Source organism: Cynoglossus semilaevis, chromosome 4 (genome assembly GCF_000523025.1).
Source record: "Cynoglossus semilaevis isolate Cse_v1.0 chromosome 4, Cse_v1.0, whole genome shotgun sequence".
Classification (NCBI taxonomy): Eukaryota; Metazoa; Chordata; class Actinopteri; order Pleuronectiformes; family Cynoglossidae; genus Cynoglossus; species Cynoglossus semilaevis.
In genome coordinates, this window is record NC_024310.1 from 5,588,813 (window position 1) to 5,608,669 (window position 19,857).

Sequence of the window (19,857 nt, forward strand, 5' to 3'; positions counted from 1 at the left end):
TTCTCAGCATGCAAGGAAAATGTGTGTATGTAAACATTATCAGAATGGATTTGAATCCAGACCAAGCTTCTGTCAACCGCTGTGTGCGTTTATGACAAGAAGCTTCCACATGGACACAAGCAACGCAGGCCACAGTGCAGCTGGAGCACGTTGAATATGTAAACCTGTGGTCCCTCTACATGGCTTGATCCTTTCTGAGTGGGGGAGAGAGAGGGAGAGAGACAAAGAGAATGAATGTTTGAGAGACCCAGCAATAATCACCAATAATCATTCCATATTTGTCTACCTTCAATAACTACACAGACCCACGTCTTCTGATTGTTCCCAGAAATTACATTTGAAAGTCTTTTAAAATAAAGTTTATTAATATCTGGAAGTAACCAGATTAAAAACTAATACATCCATTTTCTATTTGGCCCAAATCAACGCACATCCCTTGTCAAAGATTCTCCCCAAACCTCCAGAAGTCAATTATAGAAGAACTGTAAACATCAGTGATGTAAGTGAAATTACCATGACAAAACAGAACGGTGAATTCATGATTAAATGGAAATATAATGAACTGAAGGAGACTAAATGGCAACCAGCCAGAAAACACGACTCCTCCACCACTGATGTTGTCATGTCATCTGACTGTAGAGAAATCATCTGCCACAAAAAACATTTTGTGCATAATAAGATCAGGATGAGCTCTGTGACTCATCTGGAATATTAAGTTTGTTTCACCGTACATCTTTGGAAACATCTCGTACAACCCATTAGGAGATTGCCTGGATTTCCTCAAAGCAGCTGATGTGAAAAGGTTTTTATATTTATCCTGTTCAAAACTATAATCCAGCTGATGTTTACAGGTGGAATAGTTGTATGCCTCTGGAATATATTTTCCACCATGGCTTTACTGGTGTTTAAGTCAGTTTATTGTCAACTACAACCAGTTTCCACAGACAGCAATAGACACTTTAAAATTAATTTCCTCTATTGAAAAACAAAGAGACTCACTCCTGACATATGGGACAAAGTTGTTTTTGTCTTTTGAAGAGTTTGCTCTTTCTTTGAACGACCATGTCATTGGTCAAAGTCTCCTCTCCCCCTGAGACCCCTCTTTATTTATTTGTGTGGATTTAGACAGAGGCCAGACAGACTGTCAATCCACATCATTCAGATTTTGCAGTAATGGTTTAAATAATATATTGAAATGGTAATATGGTAATGGTAAACTTAACTTTTCCCAGTACGTATTGTGTAATCGATAGAGATTTCCTTCTCTTCCTTTCTTTGTTTGCGAATTATGGTGCAGTTGTATCTCGTGGTTTTATTGGCATAGAGCTGAGGGTGATCGGGAAGTATAAGCCAGCATTCTTGGTCAGTCTTGTTGCCGATGAAAACGCCGTCTGATGTTTTAAAGTAACAGCTGAATGATGGAGATTGTGAACAATTTGCATAAATGCAGTCCAACCTTGAAAAGAGCAAATACGTTATAATGATCACTTGGTTATTCGCTATTTTACACATGGAAAATGTGTTGAAACTACGTTTGATTTAAATGTAGAGTGTGCTTTTACCTCAGGCTCCTGTTCATTGTAATGCAAGCAGTAAAAATACCAAAATCCCCTTGTTTTTTACTAGACGACCCTGAAATCAGATAGTTAGCAGTTTATATGGAATACTGTGATCATTGAAATGAAGTATGGAGAAATGACCAAAAACAAGACTTTATTACAGAAAATAGACAAAGTAGGCTGCATTATTACAATTTTATGGATGCCAAAAGAAACGGCAACAAGAAGTTGGGGTGAAATAGTGGCAACAGTTGAGTTAAGCCAAATGGAATCACTTTAAACAGTTGAGTTAAGCCAAATGGAATCACTTTTATTTTTTATTTTTCTCACATGTTATTTTGTGGAATGCCTCTAGTGGGGCATCACAATAACAGAAGGTAATTTGTTAATTCCATGACAAGAGATACGTGACAGGACCTAAAATAGTTTTTTGGGGAAATCGGCTGCATGTATCAGTTGTTATCAAAATGGGAAATAAAGTGTTTGGACAATATTTGCATATTGGATAAAAAGTTAATATCGGACTATGATTACAGTTATAAAAATTTGAACTCAAATGAACTCAAATTACAATAAATAACCTTTATCAATAACACAACATTTTGAAATGAAGAACTTTATCACAGCCACATTTGTATACAAAATTAAAACAAACATTTTGTTATTTCACTGGATTGGTATTATGTTCAGAGAAATCGAATTTTGACCAAATTTGTTGTGGTTGATCCCTGCCCAGCAGAAGTGAATGGTCTGAGAGTGAATAAAGGCGTCCACTCTCATTGACAGAATCATTCACTCAAATCGAATTAAAGCAGGAAGTGCTGATTGATATGCTCATTAAGAAGCAGCACAAACCACTGAATGCTCTCTGTTCCCCCCAGAGTCTACAGCACATCCTGTAAACCTCCTCACATTATAAACACAAATTTCTGTTTTTCGATTTTCCCTGTTGCTAGAAATGGCCCATATTCATCGAAAGCATTCTTACCAACAAAGCTGATGAAGAGGAGACACAGTGTGATGAACATATCTCACGCCCAACTGAGAAATTTCACTGAGGGAATGACAAAAACCATCTGATCACGGCAGCTCCACCTCATGTTGCTACTTATCAGGACAGTGATGACATATTAACATTGTAATCATTGTGACTGTCATCTTGGGAATCCAGAGCTGTTGATGCAAGTGCAATTAGGATTATCATCTGGATTAACAGAAATCATTTTAAGAAGATTAAAGAATTCAATATTCGTTTTTTTTTTTTTTTTGCATTATACTTCATGTAACACGTAAGCACTAAACTTGTTTTCCAGATGCTCTAACTTCACACCAACAGGTATATTTTGTTCTGGTCCAAGTAATTACACAGTTTGTTTACATGAAGGAAAAAGTGAAACGGGTGTAAATCTCTTACCGTTTGTCTGCTTTTGTCCCTCCCTCCTCTGTGACTTATGACAGCTGAAGGCAGAAGTCATAGATTGCATGTAATGGGCTGTGCAGGGCACTGAGAGGGAGGCTGCCGATGTGCTGCTTGGTGGGAGGGTAAGATGGAAGACAGCGTTAAAGGAACACTTCAGAATTTAAAGTGTCGTTGAATGAGGTACCAACACAAACATATGTTTTCGCTCACTGAGATGATAATGATAATGATAATGATAATGATAATGATAATGATAATGATAATGATAATGATAATTATAATGATAATGATAATGATAATGATAATGATAATGATAATGATAATGATAATGATAATGATAATGATAATGATAATGATAATGATAATGATAATGACAGCAATTATTATTTCTATTATTGTAGAAAATAAATCTAAATTGGAAAAGACTGTCTTTAAGGTCTTGTCTTTATTTATTATTTATTAATGTTGTGGATTTTGTGCTGAAAGCTTTGATTTCTTTGCTTGTCTTGGATTCAGAGAAGTCACTTGTTAAAGATCAAGTACTAATTATGTCTAGAATATGCTGCCAGTGGCAAAACAAACAAACAAAAAAAAAACAACCTGTTAGAACGTAATTGTTTCTATCATCCACTGTTTACTTGAGAACGTTCACTTCCTGGATGACTGAAGAAAAAGTATTAGCCAGCCACACCCTAAAATTGAAAGATAATCCTGGATGTTGACAAAAGGCTTCCCTGTAACAAGCTGAGAACAGGTGCTGTGTCTTATTACAGCAATGGTAATTAATGACGCAGTGATGAAAAAAAAAGACTCACAAGGATGGATATATTTTTGTGACACTTGTGAAGCAGACAATTAGAACATTTTATTCTCCCTCTCTCTGGGATTTCGGCAGTGATCTGCAGAACCAGCCACCGATGGATTGGATCATTTAACTTGCTGTCTGGTTTTGATGGATGCTCCAATCAAGATGTTGAAACTTGAAATGATTAGCTTTTTATCAGACCGGTTCCAGTGGAACGCAAATTAAACATGAGCACCAAACAGTACCATGAGATTCAGACATTTACACGGCTTGGTGACTTGGCTCCCCTAACATCCAGCCTTGTTGTATTTTACTTTTAAAACGACTTTCATCAATTGGTTTCCATCGCCATGAACGGCATTAAGTGTTGTTTATCTAAAGGGTTACAGCCAACTAGACAGACTTCCTGTTTGACAGTGATCTGATTGGAGAGAAATAAAGATGTTCCACCAGTATCTACATCTGATCTGCCTACAAATATAAGGACATATACTGTAAAAAGAAGCCGTTGAAGGGGAGTTGCTGTAACTGGAATAAAATTAATGGAAATTACACAGTGGCTGCCTCCAAACGTGGAATCTTTTTTAGAACCTGGAGTTTGGGAGGTGGAGTCGTAGAAGGTGGAGTCGTTAAGATATTTCACCTCTTATCTAAGATACCTCTTCATGTCTGTAGCTACCGCATATTCCTGATCTACCTGTTATCACTGGTTGAGTATTGCAGGTCTTTCAAGTCCAGCCGTAGTCGTCGGGGGTGACATTCGTCAACATTTTTATCACATTGAAAGACCAACGTGTGACTAAGTAACCACTTTTTATTGATAAAAATGTATCTGTAATTTACTGTGAGAAACTTGAGAAAGGTGTCATGTTATGTTATTTTATAATTAATGTGGAGTAGGGCCATGGCAGTGAGGGACCAGAACAATCCGGATCTGAATGCAGTCAAGGACACTGCACAGCTAATATTAAAGAAAGCAGAAGGACTCTTTGACCCGTGGACTCAGGGAAAGGAGAAAAATAATAAAAGCTGTTATAAAACATGGATGAAGCAATAAGTTGAATATCGTGCGTGGTACCGGGAAAACAAAACCCTGAAAACTAGGGGACAATGCAATGAATTCCAGGAGGTCGTAAAAGATAGAGAGAACTGGCCATCTGGAATGTATTTTTTACTTGGCAAATGCAACACTAGATGGAGTCAGACGATGGAGTGAAATCCATGTGTGGAAATTGGGAAATGTGTTTATTATAAAATAGAGGCTTTATAATAATCAGACTAATCTTCTCTTAGGTTCTTCTCAGACCTTCATGAAATGTTTTTTTAACTGCAGAACTCCTGCCTTCCAGCAGAGGCCAGTGGTCTAGAAATACTATTTAAAATATAGTTTGTTATTGGTTCATCCTGAGTCATTTGCCTGCTTTGACTTTTCATTATAAACATTTGGTTTAGCCATCTGACACAGTTTTATTCTTTATTATGATATGATGATCCAACATACAGTAAAACAATACACAATATATAATATATATATACATACTGTATATGTATATACAAAAAGTGTATATATATCTATATATACACCATATTTCTAACAACACAAGAAGGTATGTATGTGTATATATATATATGTGATATATTATATATGAATATATATTTACTATATGCTTCTTTAGAGCATTTGTCATAATAGCTGTATCATAGGAGCATTAGATTTGGATATTATTTTAATTACCATTCACATGGACTCAGCTCAGTGTCTCTACATTCATGGAATTCTTTCTAGCTTAAAACCTGCTTTACTGGAACATACAATATGTTTACTACAGCCTTTGCTCAAAAAGTCATGCAATCGAACAGTGCTTAATTCATCAGTCATGTTGTTTACACTGGACGAGGACTTAACCTTGTGGTCTTTCTCATTTTTGCAATAATTAACAGCGTGTTTCAACAGCAGCTGCTGCATATTAAGTAAGAACACTACAGAGCACGGGTCAGAAACCCGTTTACTTCATCAGATAAGAGGCTGTGATTGCAACAGTCAGATAAGTGATGAACCAACATCCTCGATCAGGACCAACAGGAATTTTACTTGAAGTCATTTGCAGCCAAAATGTTGTATAAGATTCTGTTACATTCTGTGTTAATTACAAATAGTTTGTTTTAGTGTGTGGGTTCACTTTATCAGCCCACAGAAGTTTACTTACTGGAAACAAGGCAACTTTAGCCCCAGTGATCTGTTTGACAGCTGTTTGCAGGACAAACTCAAACAACTCATGTTGGGTCAAAGGACAATGTTTGCGGACTCAGTTACTGTAATATTGATTACTCTTCCTGCTTGCAGAACACTGTCTTCGTAGATATTCGTGGTGAAATAAAACTTTAACTGAAGTGACAACTTACTTTCGGTTTTTATGACACAGTTTAGAAGCAGAGAGACAGAGAGTAACTGGAGTGTATTTCTATTCCTACGTTGGTCCAGAGAACACATGAAACATGTTAGAACCTGTCAGGAAATGTCACTTTATTTAGAACTGGTATAGTAAGCAAGCAATAAGTGCAGAATTTTTGATCTGAAGAATTCTTCCAATCAGATAACATTATTAAGCAGGTACGGGTTTAGAGTCTGCATAAGCGTACTGGTTTCTGTGGTAGATTCTCCAGCCTGGTATAACTGTGTTCTTTTTACATTTTATAAATAATTGATTATAAACCTATAAAATGTACGAATCAGAGCCTTCACCGCAGAAACCAAACAACTACAAAATTCAGAGAACAAACTTAGTTTCACTCAGTTGAACATTCCAGCAGTTTAGATTAGTTTACTGTCATTAGGTGTTTACTGTGCAAAGATGAAGTTACATGAAAAGATATGGGGGTCTTTAAACTGGTGTGAGGGGGCCAGTGTGTGTGGGTGTGGGTGTGGGGTTGGGTCAGTGTGTGGGTGTGTGGGTGGTGTGGGCGTCTCCAATGGAGGCTATTTAATGGCCGTAGACCCTGTTGAGAGTACTCGTCAGTCATGGGTCCTCCCGGGAAACAGGTTTGGACGTGGACACTATGTGTCCTCCTGAGCTGGATGTGTGTGAGTCAAGTGGTGGCTGGACCGTAAGTTGACCTGTTTAACGGTTGTTGGTATGGTTTTTGCTTTAAGTGAACACAACATTTTTGGCAACTTTGGTTTTTGCACTGTATGTTTAATATTGTTTTTATTATTATTATAATTATTATTATGTGTTGTTTAAATATTTTCATTTCATTCACTTCATTTCATTCACTTCATTTTCTCATATTACAAAGTTAATGTAAAAAAAAGTCACTATTTTTTAAGTATACATTTACAAAGGCAAGACAAAAAGTTTCAAAACAGATGATAGAATTTTAAAAACTGAAACATGTTAAGACAAGTTTTATCATTATCACTCTTTAAAGCATTAAGCTGTGTAATACTTTATTTGATCAGTTTTTTTTTTAATCCCTCAAAAGATTTTGAAATAAAAAAAAACAAAGAGGCAGGTGGTGAGCTGGTGTGTAAGACTTCCAACAGAATGAAAAAAAACTAAACTAAATACTTAATATATTATTATATAAAATAATTGAACATTAAAAATGGTCTAATTTAATCATTGTTGATGATAAAGTCTTGCCAGAAGATCTTGGAAAGTTAACTGGGTGTGTGTGTGTGTGTGTGTGTGTGTGTGTGTGCCTGTGATTCCATAGACAGTACCTGTTGGCCATTCCCTGGAACTGATACTCGATTCTGTGTGAGTCTCCTGCAGCCCAATGAGACTCTGACCATGACTGTCACTCTGATGCCGGAGGAGAAGATACTGATGCAGAAGGAATCCAACACAGTGTTCCATCACTGTGTCAACTTTGAGGTACGGTACTCAAGAATATATTTATGGCTCAGCTGTTTCTTTCTCCCAGGACACGTTATTCTATTGATTGAAAAATGTTGTTTGTCTTGTTGTCAACATTAATCCTTATACAGGTGCCTTTAGTGGAACATGGAGTGTTTGAATTAGAGGTGAAGGTGGAGGGCGCCACATTTCATTCAATGGATGTCAAAAAAGTTATGGCCAAAGTCTATAAACCAAGGATCTTCATCCAAACAGACAAACCAATCTACCTTCCTGGACAAACAGGTAAGGCCCAGCTAATGTTCTGCAGAGTTGCCGAAAGTCCTGATAATATTCCTCAATTGTTGAAAAAATCTGAATTATTCTATATTCATTACTAATATGTTATAATTTTATATTCACATATATTAATTTTTTTCTTACTCTAATATCAAGGCCTGATGGTTGACAGGTTTTGTTGTGAGCAGAGCCTCGAGTCATTCTCTCTTTCTCTTACATCCTAGTGCATTTCAGGGTGGTCACACTGGACTCCCAGCTGAGACCCTTAAAAGAAGTGGTGAGTGTTTGAACAGTGAAACAACAGATGTTTGGCTGACACAAACAGACATTATATAGGAAGCTATCAGACAGTGCAGATCAATATGGACTTGCTCTTTAGCCCCAGTTACTGTATGTCTCTGACGAGTCCAATTCCGATGAAGGGTCAATAGTACAACTCAGGTCTGTGTTCAGCTTGACCACGCTTGACCCCCCCCCAAAAGATACAACCCCCCCACCACCAAAAAAAAAACTGTACACACCTAAATAACAAAAATATCATATTATTTTATATTTTCAGCAAAGTGTAAAACCAGAACAATCTAATATTTCTTGATAGCTGGCAAGTTTTTTCAAAATAATACATTTTTCAGATTTCAAACGAACAAACTAAAACGCCAAGAATGTTTTATTTTGAAAAATGTACTGATCCGTTACAACAATCAGTCCTTCTGTGAACACTAGCGCTGCTCCAACGGTCCACAGAACCGGCCCGTACCGGTCAAGTGAAACTTAGAACAAATAGGGTTCGTGTTCTTAGTTTGTTACAGCCCTCTTGTTTTGAAGTTAATCATTACAGATTTTTTTTTTGTCGCGACATCTTTTAACCCCCCAAAAAACTAGCCTAAACTGGATTGTGGATACAGTGCACCGGCTAATTCATATTACGTCACAAATTTGGTGAGATTCCATCAGAGGTGTAACAAATAAACAAAACCTACATTTTACAACATATTGACGACTCTTTGTTATCAACTTTAAAAAAAAATCGTTTTCATGCTGAAATGTGTGAAACATTAACCAATTCAATTGCTTTCTCTCTCTCTTGCAGTATGATCTTGTCGAACTTCAGGTAAGACCAACAACATTCACACCTCTCAACATAATAATGTAACGCATTATACAGTATTCAGATTAGAGGAGGAACTGTGAATTAATCGTGGTAATACACTGGAGACAGCGGTGTTCAAAGTGGGGGGCAAGACCCCACATAGGGCACAAAGCTGTTGCCAGAGAAATATTTTGTTTTATTTTTATTAAATATTATATTTATTTATTTTTATTTTTAGAGAATTGCATTAATTTGTAATTTGAGAATTGGAGGAATAACAGTGTTTCAGATAAAGTCGAAAATTCAATAAATTGGAACCGGAATAATAAGGTGAAGAATATGTTACACCTAGATGTTATAAAATTCTACATATTTATTACATAAAAATTGTAACATTAGTAAGCAGTGTAATACTAATGTAAAATTAATTACATAACCCTATAAAATAAAAAAATTACTAATGTAAAATTAATTACATAACCCTATAAAATAAAATAAAAAATTCTACAGGACCCCACTGAGAACCGTGTTGCACAGTGGCTGAATGCGACATCCAACAGTAAAATACTGCAGCTTTCATACTCACTGAACCCAGAAGCTCGTGAGGGATCCTACCAATTGTTGGCTAAAGTGGACGGGAGACAACATTATTACAATTTTGTCGTGGAGAAATCCGGTAAGTTAAGATTTTCTTCTTCTTCTACAACACATTTTTATGTACGTGACACTTGACAAAACTGTGAGTCCCACAGTACAAAGTATTTCTTTGCTAATTACTTAAACTGACAAGAGCCTTTTTGCTATACACTTACAACTGCGCTGACCATGCCAAGTAGTTTAAATCTTTAACAATATCAAGTCACTGTTGAATTAATTTCTTTGCTGATTTTGATAGGCTCTATTTCATACAGGTACATTAATAGTCTTTTTTGTTGTTGTTATTTCTGGGTTGCCTTTTGGCTAGTTTTACTATTCAGCATATAATATGCTATTTGTTTTAACAATTTCCGTCCGATTTCTGTCCAGTGTTTTTGTTGTTGTTTTGGCTTACGTCAAGATGAAATTGTTAATTTTGGTAATTCTGCATGATTTTAGTTATATGACATTGTTTGTAATTGTAACAACATATGTTCCTTGTCATTTGCCTTTATTTAAGAATGTTTAAGGGCCCAATTAATTTTATGGGGCATTTTTCCTAAAATCCCATTGCTAATTCTGATTTTGGTACAGTGACAATCAGATTTCTCTCCGCAGTTCTGCCTAAATTTGATGTAGAAGTAAAAACACCCCAAAGGGTTAGTATTGGAAAAGAAAACGTTGAAGTCACAGCATGTTCAAAGTAAGTTACATGTACTTTTTAAACAAATAATACTGTAAGTTTTGATTTGGTTCCTCTTTAATTTATCCAATGTTTTTGTGAATAATTAGGTACACATATGGACAACCTGTACCTGGCCAAGTCAAACTGATGATGTGCCGACCTTTAAATAACTACTACTATGGTAGTAGTATTTCCATAGAAGAGGTCATCTTGCCAGAGTGCTATAACGAGACAAAGGAGGTACAGCACAGTCTCAAGCAACTTTTTTCCATAATTATCTGTGAAGTCACTGTGGTTTTAAGTATTTGAGAAAAGGAAGTAGTGCTCATTTATTTGTTGACCATTAAACACTGTTACACTGTTACACTGTTAAATTTAAGATTATTATTCAATCACATACTGTATAAAACTCTGCATTTAAGATGGAGGCCTGGGTACAATCACCCACGTTAAGGCTCTCTAGCCAGTCAAAATGTTGAATATAATTAGGAAAACAGCTAATAGCACTGGCCTTTATTTTACTTTATTTATTTGTTATTTCTAGGCCGACAAAGAGGGCTGTGCTGCTTTTGCCGTCCCCATGAAATTTTTCAAGAAACTTGACAGTAAAATACTGCGGGACAGGCTGCATCTAAGCGTTGAGGTTGAAGAGGAAGGCACAGGCAAGACAAACGATTGATTATTGACAGTATCATGGATTTAAAAAGTACTTTTTACACTATGTGTAACATAAAAACTTCTTTTACAGGCATAACACGCAAATACACAAATAATATAGGCATTGACTATTCTATTGGAAAGCTATTGTTTATTGACACACCCAAGTTGTACGAGCAGGGATCAACTCTAGAAGGAAAGGTAAGAACAAAGTGTTTTTATAGCGAATTTATTCCATCCATCCAGTTATTTTAGTGCTCTCTGCCCTGTCAGTGAATGTCTATTGTCTTTTCAACAGGTCAAAGCAGTTCACTACAATGACACGCCAATTGCTGACATGGACCTCTACCTGTTCAAGGGCCCAAAATGGTCCGGCAGGCACATACAGAATCTCACCACTGACCTTAATGGTATTGCGGAATTCTCATTGAACACAACTAGCTTCCTTGGGACCGTCACTCTCGCTGTAAGTGATGAAAATAAAAATAATAGAAATAATAATAATAATAATAATAACAGTTTGAAGTTGTACTGTATTTCACTGCCGACTAGATTGACAACACTATGGAACGGGATTACAAACCATATGGAACTCCATACTTTGAAGAGGGTGTACATGAGGTGTCTGTGGTCCAGGCATCCTCCCCTGACATCAAAACAGTCAGCTCAGTGAAAGTCAAGAGCAAGGACAAACCTCTATCTTGTGAAGAGGAGGAGAACTTCTCTGTGGAATACACTGTAGTGGGAGAGAAACCAAGTTCTGCCACATTAATGTTCCTGGTGAGTGGAGAACTTTTCCGTTTTTCATGCCCTGAAGATTTAGTGGGTGGGACGGTTGTTTCATTACAGATAAACAGACACTTTCTGCAATTCTCTTGTTCTAACATTGAGTTTAGTGCAGTATTTCTCAGGAGGTCACTGCAGCAGTTCAATCTTTCAGAACAGACAGATTCAATTGTGAAGTGTGTAAAAATGAACAAAGTTTTAATCTTTCTTTGGCTCAGCTTTTTTTACATGACGTACAACAAACAAAAGTAGGTCATCCCTACAGATTATTAGCATACTAGAAGACCGTATGTATAACTGGAGGTTACTATAGACCGTCATGGTGAAGTAACAATGTTCAACCAATACAAGTAAGATTGTAGTAAAATCATACTGTAGGAAGTGTGTTTTGTTTTGTTTTTTGACAATGTTACTTACTGTTCCTGTCCCTCTTGTCTTTCACCAGGTCCTGTCCAGAGGAACCATCGTCAGCATTGCATTTAGAGAGTTTGATGTGAATGATCAAAGAGGTGATTCAAACAGATGAGAGGAATGATATCTTATTTCATCAGAGAAGCAAATGTTTAATTGATTCTGCTGTAGCCGTTGTCAGGCTTGCCTTACACAGTAGTGCAGAAGGTCCTAGGTTCAAACCCCAGAAAAACCACATACTTAATGGCGCCACCCTTGATAGCCTTTATGGGTTACAATTTCCCCATTTTGTAACGAATAAGGGACACCATTTTTTTTTCAGTCAGAAATATTTAAGCAGGAGATTAAGGATATGAATAGAGATATGTGAAGTTTACAAACCGTTTACCTGTTCCCACAGTGACTGAGGGTGAACTCTCCTTCAAGTTATACATCCGCCCAGAAATGGCACCAGAAATCCAGGTTGTGGTGTATACCGTTCTTCCCAGTGAAACAGTGCTCGCTGACTCTGCTGACTTCTCCACTGAGAAGTGCTTCAAACACAAGGTCAGTGGAAGAACAAAGTAATGTGTCAGTTTGTAGTGATAGTGAAATAACATGTGCAGCTATCACAAAAATCTACACTTGTGTCGATGATTATCTTTTACTAAATGTTTCTGTTCTATGTTTTAATGTATATTGTATTCATTTAAAGTAAATTCAAACTAAATATATAAAAAGTCCTAAGAATTCCTGATACCAACTGCAATGCGTTTCATACCACTAGGGGTCGGCAAAGCCCTGCTTTGGAAAAACTGCTTCCCTTTCAGGACTCTTGAGAAAAATATGTCTATGTATGTGTGTGTCAGGTGTCACTGGAGTTTTCCAAATATTCACTCGTCCCTGGAGAGGAGAGCAACATGCAGGTATCAGCAGATGCAGACTCTCTGTGTGGCATCAGCGCAATTGATCAGAGCGTCCTAATCAAGGAGAGAAGAAAGGTTCTGGATGCTGAAAAGGTAAGTGCTGCAAGGATCCAAAAGATCCAAAAGTAACTGTCTCCATCCTGTAGGTTTTTGGTTATTATCACTAAAATTAGGGCACGTTGGAAATCTGTGAATTGAAGGAACAGGAAATGGTACAGGTACAAATTTACGGCTTAATTTCCTTGTAATAAAATCTGTGCCTCAACACAGTGTACATTGACCATAAAATCCTACAATAATGCATTTCATGATGATGAGAGATTTATGAGCAGAGATCTACTCGGTGTGTTCAAGGACAAGTAGCTTCACCTCATGGACTTCACCCAAAACCTGACTCGTATAGTTCTGAACTGAAGTATCTGTGGATGTTGTCTGATTTTTATTATTCACTTGGAAAGTTTGATTTAAATGTCAGTTTCTTAACCAGATAACTTAAAAGGTTTTTTTATTACACAGTGCAACGTACAGTATTTGGAACTTGACTAAATAAGAGTCAGTTGCAGAAACATTGCGTTATGGAGTGGTTACATCTATACAGTCTGATGTGGCCCCTGGGCAAAATTAGTTTGACTCCCCATAACTGTTCATTCCTGTCTTTCTCTGCAGTTATTTCAATTGTTGCCAGTCACAAAGATAAACCATATTCCATATACAGTGACTGATGAAGTGAGATGTCTTCATGTGAGACCAAAAAGATCCATTTGGCCATATCCTGGTGAGGGAGATGACGCATTCACGGTTTTCAAGGTATCTGTCAATGTCCAGTCTGAGGCCAATAATAATAGTATTGCTGCATACCCAATGATTGTGACAGCTTGTCTTGTATTGCAGAACGTAGGACTCAAGATGCTCACAAACCTGTTTGTCCAAATGCCACCGTGCCTCAAGTTCAGAGGCAGAGAATACACCCGTGGCACATATCACCGACGTGTGGTTTATGCAGACTATGACGGTATGGTTTCTCTATCCCGTATGGCTGCACCGCAAGGTCCTGTTCTCGGCATCAGCGGTTCAGCGATGAACCCCATTGAACCTGAACCAATAGTGACCGTTCGCAACTTTTTCCCTGAAACCTGGATTTGGGACCTAGTGGAAGTTGGGTGAGTTTCTACAATACTATAATATAAATGTATTTTTGTGGACAAATGTATAATTTTTTTCAAATGTATTTTCTCCCCCTTAAACTTCCTGGATTTAGTATTAATGAACCCACCTCCTGTATATTTGTTAGGTTATATTTTACCTATTTTTTAGTGTTTGTTACAATGGGAATGATTGTGAATAATTTTATATGTTGGGACCAATGTACCTCTTAGACTGCCCAGACTGTATTAAAGGGACTTGTTTCACTGATTTTAAGATATATGTTTTTGTTTTTTAATGTCTAGAAACATTTTTTCTAAAAGTTCATGGTCCTGATCACTAGTTTAGAGTGTTGAGAAGTCCACATTAACTTTTTTTTTTTACACCGCAATTACCCGAAGAAAGACAATAAACTGGGAGACAAACTTCCACATGAGTCTGTCTAATGGACTACCGCTACCACTTACATTTGTGGACAATAGGCCACTACTTGTTCGGGTCTACTTTTACTCTTCTCATCTTCTTTGTATTTGTCAATCCAGGTCTGCTGGAGTAAAGGATGTGAGCCTCACTGTCCCAGATACGATCACCACCTGGGAGACAGAAGCTTTCTGTTTGTCCTCTCAGGGTATTGGCTTGGCTCCACGTAAGAACATCACCGTCTTCCAGCCATTCTTCCTGGAGCTCACGCTGCCTTATTCCATAATCCGTGGAGAGCATTTTGAACTGAAGGCAACCACCTTTAACTACCTGAGCAGCTGCATCATGGTAATGCTTTCTTTAACTCAAAGAACAAAATGCCTGCCACGACATATTCACACTTCAGTACCAGTTTTTGATGTTAAAGAGATCAGTTTACATGGAATTTGATATTTTATTTAATCTTAAGAATATATGTTGTTTCACTTCTTTTTAATAATGTGGCTTTATAAAAATAACTAAAAAAGTAGCACTTCCGGCTTTTTTGTGTAGACATTGGTTAGTTCACAAACTGATTCTCATTTCTGCGCAATTTACATTTGATGCAATTGAACTTGTGTTTGTTTATGTCTCATCAACAGGTTAGCGTCAAGACAAAAGATTCCCCAGATTACACCCTCACCCCACTCTCTGGTGACCGGTATACATCTTGTTTGTGTGGAAGAGAGCGCAAGACGCTTAAGTGGAAAATGGATGCATCATCTTTAGGTAGGTTAGAGATTTTTTGATCCTCACCGAACAGTGGAGCGACTAGTTACAAGTTCTGCATTGTGTTTAACACACACACAAACCTTTTTCTTAGGTGTTATGAATGTGACTGTGTCGGCCGAAGCTGTGGAATCACACGTGTCATGTAACAATGACATTGTGAGTGTTCCTGAGAGAGGTCGTATTGATGTGGTCACTCGCTCGCTCATAGTGAAGGTTGGTGTCTTTGAAATGCTTTCCTTTAGACCGCCATTATTTTACGTGTCTGCATGTCACAATGTCAACGTATGTCCTTCAACCACAGGCTGAGGGCGTTGAGATGTCAAAGACACACAACTTGCTCCTCTGTCCCAAAGGTAAGAAAGAAAGAAAGAAAATAAGGAGTGAAGGAAGAGAGAAAGAAAAAGAGAATGAACAAATGAATTAATCAGTGATAGAAAGGAAACACTAAATTACTGGATGTCAGTTAATGGTATGTATAACTGTAAAGCATTTTAATCACTTAAGTGTGAATTTTTTTTATATCTATTTTTTATTAATGATTAAAAAATACATCAAAGTGCAAATAAAAAGACATTTAAAAATTCGTAATAGATTAAATATATGTTGATCGATCTTAATGCCCAGCAGGACTGAGGACCTGAAAGTTCTAAATTTTTGACCCTGAACCTGTTGTAAGTCTGTCTTTTTTGTCTGTAAACAGGAACTGCTTTGACAGAGGACGTAGAGATGCAGCTTCCGGAGAATGTGATCGTCGGTTCTGCACGTGCCACATTATCAGTACTGGGTAAACAGATAAACTAATGTTAAACTGCTTTGTTGTATTTGTGGGATTTAGTCTGTATGTTTGTGTCTGTGGGGTGTCTTTAGTGTCATTGTCAACAACTACAATAACAAAATCAAAATTTGGAAGTGTTTCTCCAAATCAGCGGTCTCCATTTTACCTGCACATGAAACTTTAGGATTATTTTCATGTGTTGTGTGTTTGTTTTAACCAGATATATGCAAGTGAGGATACAAGAATGCTAAAAAAACTTTAGGATTATTTTCATGTGTTGTTATTTTTTAATTGAATTAAAAAATATGTTACTTCTTTCGCAGTGGTCAGCTACCAAACATTACCACACAATTATTATTAATATTACTTTATACAATAAAAACCAGCAAAAACTACAGACTAATAAATGTTGGTTGAATAAATTAAAAATACAGACATCCTTTTGCAATCTGCTGTTTAATCCAACTATGACTGTCACATCAAGTATCATTATCACAGTCATTGTCTCTGTGCAGGTGACATCTTGGGTCGAGCCCTGAAAAATCTGGATGGACTCCTGAGAATGCCGTACGGATGTGGGGAACAGAACATGGCGCTCTTGGCTCCCAACATCTACATCCTGCACTACCTGAAAAACACAGACCAGCTAACTCCAGCCATCTTGGATAAGGCCACAAACTTCCTGAACAGCGGTGAGTCTGAAGGCCCAGGCAAACAGGACAGTTTGCCACTCAGTAGTAATAAAACTGTGTGTCTGTCACAGGCTACCAGAGACAGCTGAACTACAGACATTCTGATGGTGCTTTCAGTACCTTTGGAAAAGGACGAGGGAACACATGGTGAGAAGATTACTGACTGGTGTATCACATGCAATCATTTAGCTTTTGTGTCAAAAAACAATCTCAACAAGCTGCGTCAGAGTACGTCTGTACTGTGCTGAGAATTGTCATGTACATATTACCCAATGTCTTTGTCATTTCTAACATTTCTTGTCTTCAGGTTGACTGCTTTTGTGATGAGAACATTTGCAAAAGCTAAGACTTTCATCTATATCGACCCAAAAGTTATTAAAAAAACGAAATCGTGGCTGAAACAAAGGCAACAGGAAAATGGCTGCTTCCAAATGATAGGAACGCTTTTCAACAACAGAATGAAGGTAAACCTGCTCTACATGCTGTGATGGATGAACTGAAGAGATTCAAGAATTTATTTGCGACATGATCCAGTAACACCTACAACTACGGAGAAATGAACCCAGGGTCGTTTCATAGTCAACATATTCAAGAACATAAATACACCATAAAGAAGTCTAACAAGAATTAAAAATATTAAGACTTTGAAACATCATTAAGTTAAAAGTATGGGTATTCCAGATGCATATTTGAATTTCTTTAGATCCTTTTATAATGTAGTGTCTCAGTCTTTTACGATAATTCAAACTACTGTAAGGAAGAGTGACAATTTCAGTAGTGACACAGTCTCAGCTGTGTTTCACGTTTTTGTAGGTCATCACAGTTTGGATACAACAAAATAATGAATGATACCCGTCTGTACAGGGTGGTGTTTCTGATGAAGTGACTCTCACTGCCTACATCACTGCTGCCTTCTTGGAGATGAAAATTGATGATGTGAGTAAAACCATTCTCTTTATTTCCACTAATCGCCTTGTGCTTTTTGAACACAGTTCACTTTTAAACAGTTACATATGTCATCTTCAATTCTGTCACAGAACGAAATGATGAACAACAGCATCTCCTGCCTCAAAAATTCCACGAATAACCTCAGTAACACGTACACTACAGCACTACTGGCTTACGTCTTCACCCTGGCAGGAGACATGGAAACTCGTGCTCAGCTTCTGCAGCACTTAGACTCAGTGGCCTTAAAAAAAGGTGAGCAGTCGTCCTCTACATGGACAACTGTACTGACTTAGCTTGTATTGTGAACACACCTGAGCCTGTGCTGCTGTGTTTCAGGTGGTTTCCTTCACTGGGCACAGACATCACAAGACACCTCATCCTCTCTGTCTGTGGAGATCAGCTCATACGTGATATTGGCCAAACTCAGCGCTTCCCCCACTTCTGAGGACCTGGGCTACGTCTCTGGCATTGTCAGATGGCTGACTGGACAGCAGAACTATTATGGTGGCTTCTCATCTACACAGGTACACAGAGTTCGCTGTCCTTGTTATGACTGCAAATGTTTGAAACCTTTTTTTTCTGACTGGAAATTAGTATCAGTTTTCATAAACTCCAAGCTCCACAGAGAAAATGTAACATTTGCACCAAAGCACTAGTCATTTTCTCATTTACAACCCCATAGCTTGTCGACAGAAGACTCAGTTACAATGCAGCTTTCAACCACATGATGGCACTATTGCATCTATCAGTTATTTTTAAAAATTTTTCTTCTTCTCTACTCTCAAGCCAAAAGACTACGTTTTTGTATAAGTACAATCCTGACTTCATTAAGTCTAATATTTAATGGGCTTTGTACCATAAAAATTGGGCCTCGAGGCCAAACAGGTTAAGGACCCCTAATGTACCACATTTACAAAGCAACTTTGACTCAGACTCTTTCTTAAAATCAGTAAATATCACAGGAAAATAAATAATTAGAGTTTCGATGTCATTCAATTTCTATATGACTGATTCAATTTCCTTTGAATTTTGTCAACATTAAAAAGTAAAGGAAACCATTTATCCTGAATCACTCAGTGTGTGTGTGTTTCAGGACACAGTGGTGGCTCTCCAGGCTCTGGCTCTTTACTCCACCTTGGTGTACAGTCCAGACGGTTCGAGCACAGTGACTGTCCAGTCCCCAAGTGGTGAACTGACATTTGATGTGAACCAGAACAACAAACTGCTCTACCAGGAGAAGATTCTGCAGGACACGACAGGAAAGTACAGTGTGGAGGTGAAGGGCAACAGCTGTGCGTCCATCCAGGTCAGTCATCATTACAGCCGTACCTGCTGTTTTGTGGCAGTGATGGTAAAAAAACAATACATTTTATATCAGTTGACAGCAATGTGAGAACTATTCTGTCCTTCATTTCTTTGTTTTTTTTTGTTTTCCCTCCTCTGTTTTCCTCAGTTGTCTCTTCACTACAACATCCCAACTCCTAAAGCTTCTTCAGTTTTCAACATCAATGTCACAACACAAAGCACCTGCCAAGCCAACAGCGGGGTGACTTTAAAGATGGAGTCTCTGTAAGTTTGTCATCACACATTCATGCTACATTTGGGGACGCATCTCTGCACTCAGGTTAGACTAAAAGTCCACTGTACTAAATATAAATGAAAGTATTTAATATTATTTTTTGTTAGAAGAAGTGAATAGATATTCAGTGTTGCCTGCCTAATAATATGAATTAATAGGTAGGTTCCTATACTTTGTAATCATTGAGCTACTTAACTCTGTATACACTAAATAAACAAATATAAACATGAATAAAAATAAATGTTAACATGGGACAAATTACGTATGTCCTGAAACCTTTCTACAAGATTAGGAGAAGGTGGCATTTTGTTTGCTGATTCATCCATTTATTCGTTTATTTTGAAGCTATAAGGGAGAGGAACCTCAAAGCAACATGGTCATACTGGATATCAAAATGCTCTCTGGATTTATACCAAATCCAGAGTCTTTGACACAC

At 37.4% G+C, this 19,857-nt stretch overlaps 1 protein-coding gene across 1 annotated transcript in view; it reads left to right on the forward strand.

Moving 5' to 3' along the window:
- Positions 1-6,788: 6,788 nt before the first annotated feature.
- Positions 6,789-19,857, forward strand: part of LOC103377790 (alpha-2-macroglobulin-like) — a 14,389-nt gene continuing 1,320 nt past the window's right edge. The window contains 32 exon segments of the mRNA XM_008308745.2: positions 6,789-6,889; positions 7,502-7,522; positions 7,524-7,662; positions 7,776-7,929; positions 8,148-8,200; positions 9,014-9,034; positions 9,524-9,689; positions 10,268-10,352; positions 10,442-10,574; positions 10,879-10,996; positions 11,083-11,192; positions 11,290-11,457; positions 11,544-11,771; positions 12,223-12,286; positions 12,589-12,734; positions 13,037-13,186; positions 13,760-13,900; positions 13,985-14,253; positions 14,779-15,004; positions 15,298-15,424; positions 15,519-15,640; positions 15,729-15,780; positions 16,128-16,211; positions 16,718-16,894; positions 16,966-17,041; positions 17,202-17,358; positions 17,759-17,830; positions 17,932-18,094; positions 18,179-18,366; positions 18,936-19,148; positions 19,296-19,411; positions 19,767-19,857. Of these exon segments, the coding sequence (XP_008306967.1) occupies positions 6,804-6,889; positions 7,502-7,522; positions 7,524-7,662; positions 7,776-7,929; positions 8,148-8,200; positions 9,014-9,034; positions 9,524-9,689; positions 10,268-10,352; positions 10,442-10,574; positions 10,879-10,996; positions 11,083-11,192; positions 11,290-11,457; positions 11,544-11,771; positions 12,223-12,286; positions 12,589-12,734; positions 13,037-13,186; positions 13,760-13,900; positions 13,985-14,253; positions 14,779-15,004; positions 15,298-15,424; positions 15,519-15,640; positions 15,729-15,780; positions 16,128-16,211; positions 16,718-16,894; positions 16,966-17,041; positions 17,202-17,358; positions 17,759-17,830; positions 17,932-18,094; positions 18,179-18,366; positions 18,936-19,148; positions 19,296-19,411; positions 19,767-19,857 (4,116 nt within the window). The 5' untranslated portion in view covers positions 6,789-6,803.